The sequence below is a fragment of the Callorhinus ursinus genome, unplaced genomic scaffold (assembly GCF_003265705.2).
Source record: "Callorhinus ursinus isolate GAN/ISIS: 27379988/994484 unplaced genomic scaffold, GSC_fseal_2.0 scaffold4, whole genome shotgun sequence".
Classification (NCBI taxonomy): domain Eukaryota; kingdom Metazoa; phylum Chordata; class Mammalia; order Carnivora; family Otariidae; genus Callorhinus; species Callorhinus ursinus.
Window position 1 is genome coordinate 43,637,407 of NW_027397066.1, and position 12,421 is coordinate 43,649,827.

The window sequence follows — 12,421 nt, forward strand, 5'->3', positions numbered from 1 at the left end:
TACTCATGTGCCAGGCTCTGTTCTGGACAAGATTACAGAGCATTAAAGCAGTTAATCAGACATAGAAATCCCTGCTCTCCTACAGCTTATTTTCTAGTAGAACGAAACAAATCAAGAAGGGAATACACGATGGAAAGTTTTATATTTTTAAAAAAAGGGGTGATTTTTTAGTTACTGTGATGTTACTTTAATCCGAGTGGTTAGGGAAGGGCCTGCTGAGGTGAGGACATTTAAACTGAGATCTAAGTGACAAGAGGGGTTGGTTATGGGAAGATCTGGGGGAATAGCATTCTAACAAGTGAAATCAAGAGCACTGGTAGCTAACTCTTTAACCTAAGTAGCAATATTAAATAATTTCATATGAATTCATGAATTCACTATTCACTACTTTAACCACACCTTTCTGTGGCATATAAAGGCATATATAGTGCCTACTGGACCCACTGCTGAGAACATCTGAAAATCTTGTATCATAGAGCTCCATGTCTGGACTTTCAGAGTTCCATGTGTGCTTTGCAATTTATGAAAACTTTTGTATGTATATGCATGTTATTGAAGAGAGAGTCCATAATTTTCATGATATTCCCAGAGATTATGAACTCATATTAAAAGTCACTCCTTCTGTCTGAACACGGATGTTATCTCTAGATATCATATTGTCTAGAATGGGAACTGGCAATCATCGAGAAGCATAATACCACAATCATATTTAATCTCTTAGGAGCACTGAAGGAACACTCTTTCTGAGGAGACAACTATACATAGAGCCCACCTGAAAATATGGCATAGCCCCAATCTATGGCAGTGCTGCAGGCAGGCCTCTCTAAGGAAGCTCTTTGCCCCTTAGGTCTTAAGTTCTGGTAGAGATATATCTTCACTGTTTATCTCACAGGAAAGGGAGATAGGCTGGCCCCAGACATCAAAGGTCACTTCTGTATACAACTCTAGCTACAAAACTCTTAAAGAATCCTCTATGGAAGAATCACACAGTATACTACAATAAAAATACAGGAACTTTAGTGTCAGACAGACCAACACAGGTCATAACTCCAGCTCAGCACTTAATTATGTGACCTTAAACAAGTTATTCAACTTCCCTATCATTTCCTCAGCTGTAAAATCTCATGGCATTATTGTGAGGTTAAATGAAGTAACATATAAAAAGTACTCGACAGCAAAAGAGCTGTCAAAGAGTAAGAGCTTAAAATATGTTACTGTATTTCATCAAATTAAAGACACCACTGATCTTTATAAACACTTATGAGTATTTTATATGCCACCAAGACGGAAAAAAAATGCTACCAATTAAACTACGATAAGGCAATTGTAAGATGAAGCTCAGTGTCAGAGGTGTTAAAATGTAAACAAACAAACAAAAAAGTCTTAAAATCAAAAAACAAGGTTTATCCTCCTCGTAAGAGTATGATTTAAAGACTATAATTTTAACTAATAAAATCCTAATTATAGTTATCACTTATCAATCACAAATGCGAAAATGCTTAAAGGGATGGAGTTAGCACCAATAGTTAAGGAGAAAAAAACAAGACATAAGGAGATACAAGATTCCACAAGATGCCAAGGAAACATTTGCCACTGTCACAATTTCTTTCAGAGGAGCTCTGACCAGATACTCGAAATTACTGTTCAAGATCTGTTTAGGACACAAACCATATGCTGCTGACTTTGGCTATAGATAATATCGGTATGTCTTACTATTACACTGTTTGCTCAATATGGAAATTGAACATAATAGGAATTATGCTTAAACATGAAACTCCTTTTATCAGTTTGATACAGACCATTACTCTAATAATAAATTTTAAAATAGCTTTATAGGATTCAAAATAAAGAGTCTTTAAAAACATACCTGTCAACAATCGAGCTCATTTTACTACAGCTTACGGTAAACAACATAACATATAACGTTTCCGTCTTGTGGTAGACATTTGTACTTCTCCTTGGGTGGAAGGAAAAATAAACAGTCATTAGTTTTAAAAAAATTTACTTCTACAAACATAGTAATGTTGAGGAACACTGTAGGTTATCACAGAGAATTCAAATGTTTTGGTTTGTACCCAGGGCTGAAACATTATTTTCAAGCAAATAGATGGGGCACATGTGAGGCTTCCTTCTAAAAAAGGAACACAGGGGAAAAAAATTGAGGATTCATTTTCTATTATAAGGTAATAAAAAAGGCTACTCTTAATCTTTAGTATATATATTAATTAGAGTATGTAACTGTGAATAGGTCCTAATTCAAAAAGATATGTACACCCCTATGTTCATGCATCAGTATTTACAACAGCCAAGAGAGAGAAACAACCTAGGGGCCCATCGATATAGATGAATGGATGAAGAAGATGTGGTGTGAGAGTGTGTGTGTGTGTGTGTGATGTGTGTACAGTGAAATATTACTCAGCCATAAAAAAGGATGAAATCTTGCCAATCTTGACAGCATGGATGAACCTAGAAGGTATCATATTGCGTGAAATAAGTCAGACAAAGACAAATTCCGTATGATTACATTTATATGTGAAATCTAAAACACAAAATAAAACAGAAACAGACTCATAAATACAAAGAATAAACTGGTAGTTGCCGGAGGGGAGTGGGAGGATGAGTGAGCCAGGTGAAGGGAAGTAAGGTGTACAAACTGCCAGTTATAAAATAAGTAAGTCATGGGAATAAAAAGTACAGCACATGGGCGTCTGGGTCGCTCAGTCGTTAAGCGTCTGCCTTCGGCTCAGGTCATGATCCCAGGGTCCTGGGATCAAACCCCGCATCGGGCTCCCTGCTCAGTAGGAACCCTGCTTCTGCCTCTCCCACTCCCCCTACTTGTGTTCCTTCTCTCACTATGTCTCTCTCTGTCAAATAAATAAATAAAATCTTAAAAAAAAAAGCACAGGGAATATAGTCAATAATACCGTAATAACACTGTATGACAGATGGTAACTACACTTATCATGGTGAGCATGTGTAATGTACAGAATTGCTCAGTCACTGTTTATACCTGAAACTAATATAACATTGTATGTCAACTATTCTTTAATTTAAAAAATCTAATCAACAACAAACATTTGTTGAAAGCCTATTTTCTATTAAATAGTAGGCTAAGCTTTAGGGATACAAGGATAAAAGACACAGTCCCTGTAGGCAAAAATCTGCAATTGAATAGGGAGACAGATACCTAAATAATAATAATAAAAGAGAGGATATACAGTAAATAGAGGATATAAAGTATATAGACAGGAGTCAAAGGAAATATTCTTGACAATGAGTTTGTCAGGTAGTCTAGATTGTTACTAAAAATATGGTGCAGAGACCATCAGCACTGGCATCATCTGAGGCCTTGTTAAAAGACAGTCCTACTGAATCAGAATCTACATTTTAACAAGGTCCCCATGTGATTTGTATGACCATTTAGATATGAGAAATAATAGACCAGAGGACAAGAAAAGGTAATATCCAAAAGGATGCGAAGCCACAAGAATGGCAATTTGCAAAGGCACAGGCCTTTATGAGACAAGGGAGCATCCTATTTGAGAAACTTAAGAGGTTTAGCATTTTCTTTAGAGAAAAATCTAGCCGTGTTACAAGTTAAAGTTTAATTACTAGAGCATAAAATGAGAATAAGAGTGGATAGAAGGGTGAAGGCGAGACAAGTAGAAAAGAGCCTTATTGGGATGTGCCCGGCTGGCTCAGGCAGTACAGCATGCAACTCAGTCTAGGGGCTGTGGCTTCAAGCCCCACCTGGGTGTAGAGATCACTTGAAAAGAAAAGAGAAAAGCAAAGAAAAGGAGGGAGGGAAGAGCTTTTTTTATAAGGAGTCTCATATCCACATTGAAGGAATTAAGACTTAGTACTTTAAAAACGGAATCATAAGCCTAAAATTTGTCATGCTATATTCTATAGTTTTTCTAAAGTGTAAGGCAGATTTTATTCACACAAGATACTTATATCCTATAGTCACGAATTAAATATTGAACAAACACCTTAATGCTAATAAAAACCCTAACAGTTTTGAGGCATGAGATATTCACTGTTTTCAAATGTATAGGCATGATGGAGCAAGCGAGTGGTCCTTGCTTAATGATACTGTAGAGCCCATGTGGTTATGGCTATAGAAGTAAGACTGCAAAGGGCAAAGAGCTCTTAAAAGAAAATGAGTGGGGAGTCAGAGGTAAAAACAAAAAGAATGAACACTAGATAAGATACTTTTTTTTTTTTTGAAGATATTATTTATTTGACAGAGAGTCACAGCGCAAGAGGGAACACAAGCAGGGGGAGTGGGAGAGGGAGAAGCAGGCTTCCTGCTTGAGCAGGGAGCCCAATGTGGGGCTCGATCCCAGGACCTGGGATCATGACCTGAGCCGAAGGCAGACGCTTAAACAGCTGAGCCACCCAGGTGCCCCTAAGATACCGGTTTTAAGTGTCTGGGTCAACGTCAGCAGATGAAACATGGAATTACACAATTTGAGAGTCAGAAGAGACTTTAAAGATGACCTAAGCACAACCCTCCGGTCTAAGAGACATACCTACCATCACAGTAATAACAGAGGCTGGTTCTGTTACTAGAACAAAAAGAACAGTGCAAAAGTAACAGCAAAGTAAAGTTTCACTTTAAAGTAAAAAGGCCAGATCTGAGTCTTATGTGGCACCAAGTATATGCTTCTTTAATTATCAAAAGGTAGAATATAGGACAAACTAGGAGGGAAAAAAAAAAAAAGACCCCAAGAATTAGGGTTTGGACTGTAGGAAGGGCCATCCTAACTGAACCCAAAATGGTTTAGAAGCTACAGGCCAATGCTTTATTAGGCTATTTTACTAATGTTGTTAACAATATGCTTTCCAAACATTTACTGCGCTAACTGAACAACTTAAGACTATACGTTTCTCTAATAGTCTAGTCCAAGATCTTTTTTTCTCCTTTCTAGCCAATTGACAGGGTATATTTAAGGGAAAGGGAAGGGAAGAAGTGAAATAGGCCCAACTAACTACTCTAGAGCCAACTGTAAGGAGTTTCCTCTTCACTTCTTAAATGGTGCCAAATTAATTTTCTCAAAACACAATGGTAATGGGGGAACAGCCAAAAGGTCTTGTTTTGGAACTACCCTAGGCCTCACATTTTCAGTACCAAAAAAAACTATCCAGAGTCACACTTCCCATGCTATGGATTCTAAGGATTCAGTTTTAAAAAATAAGTGATGTCCCTGTACACAGCATGGAATTTCAAGTATATAATCCAATACAGGTCAAATTTTATTATTAAATTAAATAATAATGTCTTTTTTTTCTTGGGGGCTCAGATCATGATCTCGGGGTCGTGGGATGGAGTCCCACCTAGGGCTCCACACTCAGCACGGAGTCCCCTTGTCCCTCTGCCCCTCCCCCTGCTTGTGCATATGCTCTCTCCCTCCCTCTCTCTCTAATAAATAAATAAAATCTTTAAAAACCTTCTTTCTTAAATACTGACATAACCAGGTCAGCATGGTATACAATAATGTCTTTGAAAGGATCAGTTACAGTTACTAGAATCCAAAGTTCACAAATTAAATTACCAAGGATCAAGTTTCAGCTAGGAATCAACCGCTCCTTTACATAAGCAACTTGAACTCTAAGTCACTCAGTGATGACTTCCCAGCTTTCCAGTGATATTACTATTTTATGATGTAAAGGACAAGAATGGCAGAAGTCTTTCATAAATATCATTTTAAAAACAAGCTTTAAAAAGTATTGATGAGGGAACCCTGGGTGGCTCAGTCGGCTAAGCGTCTGCCTTCACTCAGGTCATGATCCCAGGAGTCCTGCATGGGGCTCCCTGCTCACCGGGGAGCCCGCTAGTCCCTCTGTCCGCTGCTCCCCCTGCACGTGCTCTCTCGCTCTCTCTCTGATAAACAAAATCTTTAAAATATATATTTTAAAAATATTTATGAAATGGGGAGATATTAATAACTAAGAAACTTTATAAAACATTCAAACTTTGCCAAATACAGAAGCAGATATGTTTTTAATTCAGTATGCAACATTAACATAATTAACAAAATCTCAGTGCCTGGAAATCCATCTTTGGAAAAGAACCCTTATATATAAAACAACACATTCTCTATTAAAAATAAACTGCAGTATCTAATGACACAGCACTAGTCCTCTGAATCCCATCTGCTGTCATCTCTCAAGGCTTTCCATTCTTACATCACGAACTCCTCTCTTGATAACTGGATTTTTCTGATCAACATCTTAGTATTTTACCTTAAAAAACAAAACAGAACAACCCTTGACCCACTAACCCCCTTCAGGTACTACCTCTCCTTTTCTGCTCCTTCTCACAGGAAAACTGCATGGCAGAGTACAGTTGCTGTTACAACATCTTTAATTCCATTCTCTCCCTTCCTTTAAAATTTAGTGTTTATTTTCACCAATGTATACATGTTCAAAGTCTAAAGTGTCCACAAAGTTTTACAAGATTTATTAAAAAATCAGAAGTCCTCGGTCCTCTGATCCCCATTTCCCATTTTCCACCACTTTCACCTCCTGAACTGTTTCTTCTGGCAGTTAACACTCCAATATCCTTTATTTTGTTACTTCTTGATTTCTTCCGTTTTAGGTAGGGTGCCTAAACAGTCCCAACTTATTCAAGTTGTCCCAATGTAATTATTAAAATGTCTCCTTTTGCTCTCAAAAGAGTCTTATATTTCAGGCATAATCTACTGAACTGCACTAAGAAAAATAAGAATTTAGTTCTCTTTGACTCCCCATCCTTACCTCATATAAATACATACTTGCCCAAACTCCCAGTATCATAATTTTGGCTAGGTGGTTATATTCAGAGTTAACATTATAATGACTCTCTAAATGCAATTCACAGCTGAGCCATACAGCATACTACAATCGCCTCCCCTTTCTAAATAATTTTCCCTAGAGTTAATCATTGTTTTATTATTGACTTACTTTTCTATAGACTTATCACCAATTCAGCCCCAAACTCTTCCCTGTCTAAATTTCCTCTTAGTATCTTCAAACACATTACACATTCTACCAATTTAATCTCATAGCTATTTATCTTGGTAGCTTCTGACCTATTCCTGTCGGGACTGGAGGCTCTCTATAACCAGCAACCGGTGATCAAAATCTCAGTTTTACTTTTCCACTCTTCCACTGAGTTTTTCATTTCTAATTTAATTGTTTTTCTTTCATGTTTCATGGATTTAGCATCTCCTCTTACCTCTCTGAAACTATTAAACAATAGTTTTGTGTTTTAATTTTTACCTGCCTGCCTGGTCACCATTTCCCCTAACCTGGCATTTTCCTTTGGCATGATATTTGGCTCTTACATAAGAGGTTTTCCTAAAATGTTTAGTGATCTCTGGTGACCAGCTCATTTAAGGATGGGGTCTAAAAAGATCACTGAAGCTCTGTGTGATAGGGCTTGCTGACTATGAACTTTATTGCAGGGATACCAGGTTGGAATATTTCTTTGGGGAAATTCTTTAAGTATGTATCTTTAGCTCTTTTCTCTCAGGCTGGTTACAATTTCCAGAAAAGAATCTTCTAAACTACTGACTAAAAATTATAAAAAAATGGTAGCCTAGGTTCTTAATCCCCCTATTTTCAATATGGTACTCCCATTCTCAACCATGTTTGGTGCATCTCTATTTTATCCTTAGTAGAGAATAAATTTTTAGCCTTCTGCTAAGATAGAGAAGAGGTAGTTGCCTGGAATTCCAAGGTCAAGAAAAGGATCTATGAAATATAATCACCTCTTAGACTGGCAACAAATCGGCCTGTGTTTAGTCCCACTCTTACTCCTTTGCAGAAGTAAAGCATGCTCTCAATTCCTGACATTTTAGAGGTTCTATAGCGCCATAAAAGTTTGTTTCTCATCATTCTCACAGCTGGTTCAGGATTCTAAGATCCATAAGATAGATATCACACTTCCTTTTGCTTTTCAGCTTCCAAAATTTTGTTGTAATTGTTTCTTCTCTTCTCTTTGTTCTTGTGAAGTTATGTCTTTTGTTAAAAAAAAAAAATCCTTCTACTTTAGCTTTAATGGAGTTTCAAGAAGAAACAGAACTTAATTGTATTTTCTGCCATCTTTAACTGGAAATTCCCCATTTTTCTCTTCATCAATTTTAATCAGGCTTTCACCCTCACACATTCCCACTGAGATTGTTCACTCTTATTACAGTTATAAAAGACATTCATGTTGCCAAATCTAATGGTTCCTTTACTCTCTATTTTACCTCTTGATAACATTTGATGTAACTGATCACCTCTGCTTTTATTACTTTTCTTTTTTTACCTTCTGTGACAGAACACTTTCCTGATTTTTTACACATCTCATTGGCTGTTCCTTCTCCTCTGATTAACACTGGCATGTCCTAAGGCTAAATCCTTCTTAATCTATGTACACTTCCTAGATAATTTCATCCAGACATACTCCTCTAAGTATCTCTCTATACCAATAAATCCCAAATCCACACCCCTAGACCAGATTCTCAACTTCAGAGTCTTATAAACAACTACCTTTGATATTTTTACAGATTTTACAGGTGTCTAAAATATTATACAGCAAAAGAGAACACTTGACTTTCTTACAGAGAAAGCACTCTTACAGAGTACTTTCTTACAGAGCATTCTTTAATTCTGCAAATTTACAGAATTTGCTCCTCTCCCAGTTTTCTTCTCCAACCTAACTTCCATATACTCTTCCCCTCATCTATTATACACCAGTCACCTTTTTTTCTTTCTGTTCCTAAAGTATTCCATGGTCATTTTCATTTACTGCCTGTAAATCTCCTCTCTCAGATCATCATAGGGCTGGCATATTCTTGCCATTCAGATCTTAACTGAAATATTCTTCTTCAATGAAAGCTTTCAAATATTTCCTATTTCTTTCAATAATGAAGGCAGTCACCAGTCTCTATCACATTATCCATTTTAATTCTCTGCATTGACCAACAAATGTTTCATTGGTTTATTATTTGTCCTCCCTCCCTTTAGAATGCAATCCTAAGGAGAGCAGGGACAACTTCTGTCTTGTTCATCACTGTATTCTCAGTACCTAAAGTAGCATCAAGTATTTGGAATAAATTAATACAACAGGAAAATTTTTAAAATAAAACATTCCTCAAATTAGTACGTCAAAATAAGTTTATGGATTCATTTATATATTTTGCTGGAAATACACTCTAAGATACCTTTTCATTACCTTTTGTATTTTTTGGATCTTTTGAACTGATTCTTCAGAAAACTATAGATTCAATGTATTCTTCTATATGGCTGACCATCACTCTCAGAATTCTGTTTAAACAACAAAAAAATTTATTAGATTTACTTAACTTATATAAAAGTTTATCATGAAAAAGTTTTAAAGTAATTTTTAAACATAAAATTTAGAACTTAGTCACAAAGTGTACATAAATGTTAAACTCTACAAATTGTTTCTAAGACACAATAACTTAAAGAATAAATGAAAACAATTAACTTGATTTTAGTATAGAAGTTAAAACACAAAGGTATAAATATAACTACAAAAATACATTAATAAGATATACGATAAAAAGATGTAATTTGTGATGTCGATAACAAAGTGTGGAAGGGAGAGATATGTAAGAGAGTTCTGAAGCGCCATCAGTTTAATATAGATTGTCAAAACTATAAGATGTTTTATGTAAGACCTATGGTTAAGCACAAAGAAAATACCTATAGAGGATACACAAAAGGAAATGAGAAAGGAATCAAAGCATGTCATACACACACACACACACAAAACCCAACAAGAAAAACAAAGACAATAGGAGGAACAAAGTGACAAAAAAACTACAAGACAGTCAAAAACAAATAACAAAATGGACACAGTAAGTCTTCCCTATCAGTAATTACTTTAAATATAAAAGGACTAAAGTCAGCAATCAAAAGAGTAGCTAAATGGATCAGAAAAAGTAAGATCCAACTATTTACTGTCTACAACAGAGTCAACTCTAGATTTAAAGACATACAGAGGATGAAAGTAAAAGTAAAAAGACTGATATGCAAATGTAACCAAAAGAGAGCAGGAGTGGTCATGCTTCTATCCAACAAAATAAACTTTAAGTCAAAAACTGACAAGAGGCAAAAAAAGGCCATTATATAATGATAAAAGGGTCAATTCATCAGGAAGATGTAAGAATGATATAAACACCCAACATGAGAACACCCAAATATTTGAAACAAATACTGATGGAACTGAAAAGTGAAACAGATAGCAACACAATAATAATAGAGATTTCAATACCCCAGTATCAAAAAGGATAAAATATCTAGATAGAATATCAATAAGGAAACAGGCAACTTGAGTAACATTAAAGACCAAATCAACTTAACAGACATATACAGAACTTTCCAGACATATACAGAACTTTCCACCCAACAGCAGCAGAATACACATTCTTCTTAACTGCACATGGAACATTCTCCAGGACATATCACATTTTAGGTCACAAAATAAGTCTTAACAAATTTATGAAGACTGAAATCATACCAACTACCTTTTCTGCCAACAATGGAATGAAACTAGCAATCGATAACACAAGCAGAACTGAAAAATTCACAAATGCATGAAAATTAAACAACACACACCCTTAAGCAGTGGATCAAAGAAGAAATCAAAAGGGAAATTAGAAACCTGGAGACAAACAAAAACATAACACATCAAAACTTATGGGATGCAGCAAAAGCAGTACTAACAGGGAAGTTTATAGTGGTAAATACTACATTAAAAAAGAAAAAATATCTTGGGGGCACCTGGGTGGCACAGTCAGTTAAGCATCCAACTCTTGGTTTCAGTTTAGGTTATGATCTCAGGGTCATGAAATCAAGCCCAGCACTGGGCTCCATGCTCAGCACAGAGTCTGCTTGAGATTCTCTCTAACCCCCCTGCCCCTTCCCCCAGCCCCACTCTCAATTAAAAATAAATAAATAAATCTCATAAATAAAACAAAATCCAATTCTAAAAAAAAAGGAAAAATCTCAAAAATGAATCCTAACTTTACACCTCAAGGAACCAGAGAAAGAACAAACAAGTCCAAAGTTAGAAGGAAGGAAAAAAAAAAAAAGCCCAGAGCTAACATCATGATCAACAGTGAAAAACTGAAAGCCTTCCCTCTAAGATGAGGAACAACGCAAGGATGCCCACTCTTACCACTTGTATTCAACACTGTACTGGAAATTTGAGCTAGAGTAATTAGGTAAGAAAAAAAGGCTTACACAAATCCGAAAGTAAGAAGTAAAATTATCCCTGTTCACAGATGACATGATCTTATATGCAGAAAACCCTAAAGATTCCACAAAAAACCCATTAGAACTAACAAATGTCAAAGTTGCAGGATACAAAATCAACACACAAAAATCAGCTGCACTTCTATATACACTAACAATAAACAATCTGAAAAGGAAATTAAAAAAATGTCATTTACAATAGCATCAAAAAGAATAAAATAGTAACAAACCTAACGAAAAAGGCAAAAGAGTTGTACACTGAAAACTATAAAATAGTTTTCTGAAATAAGAAATAAGACACAAATAAATGGAGGGAAGTTTACAGTGGACATACAGAGGATGTTTATAGAAGATTTAGTATCATTAAAATTGTCCATATTACCCAATGTCATCTACAGATTCAACGTAATCTCTATCAAAATCCCAATGGCATTCTTTGCAGAAACTGAAAAAGAATCCTAAAATTCATATGCAACAACAAAGGATCTCAACTAGTCAAAAACAATACTGAGAAAAAAGAACAAAGCTGAAGGCCTCACACTTCCTAACCTGTAAATGTTATTACAAAGCTACAGTAATCAAATGTTATGGAAGTGGCATAAAGACGAACGCACTGACCAATGGTAAAGAACAGAGAGCCCAGAAATAAACCTAGGCATATATGGTCAAATGATCTTCAACAAGTGTGCCAAGACTACATAACCAGAAAGCATAGTGTCTTTAACAAACAGTGCAGGGAAAACAGTATATCCACATGCAAAAAAAGACTGAAACTGGATGGTCCCTACCTTACACCATACACAAAAACCAAATCAATATGGATTAAAGACTTAAATGTAAGACCTGAAACTATAAAACTCCTAGAGGAAAACAAAAGGGAAAGTTTCAGGACACAGGATTTGGAAATCATATCCTGGATATGACACCAAAAACAAAGGAAACAAAAGCAAACACTGACAACTGGGACTCCTTCAAGTTAAACAACTTATGCACAGCAGAAGAAACAAGAATGAAAAGGTAATCTATGGAATGGGAGAAAATATCTGATAACCATATATATCTGATAAGGGATTAATATCCAAAATACATAAGAAACTCCTACAACTTAGCAAAACAACAACAAAACCCATAAATAACCCAATTTTATTTATTTATTTATTTATTT

The 12,421-nt window shown here is 35.7% G+C and overlaps 1 protein-coding gene across 15 annotated transcripts in view; it reads right to left on the reverse strand.

Annotated features, from left to right (window-relative positions):
* The window catches only part of CLOCK (clock circadian regulator), a 154,739-nt gene that overhangs the window by 87,592 nt on the left and 54,726 nt on the right, over positions 1–12,421 (reverse strand). For all 15 annotated transcript variants that reach the window (XR_012377922.1, XR_012377923.1, XM_073891703.1 and 12 more), the window contains 2 exons: positions 9,209–9,300; positions 1,868–1,957 (listed from right to left, as the gene is read on the reverse strand). Coding sequence is in view for 13 of the 15 variants with exons in the window: in XM_073891703.1 (XP_073747804.1) it covers positions 1,868–1,914 (47 nt within the window). In the remaining 2 variants the exon portion in view is untranslated. The remainder of the gene's footprint in view (positions 1–1,867; positions 1,958–9,208; positions 9,301–12,421) is intronic.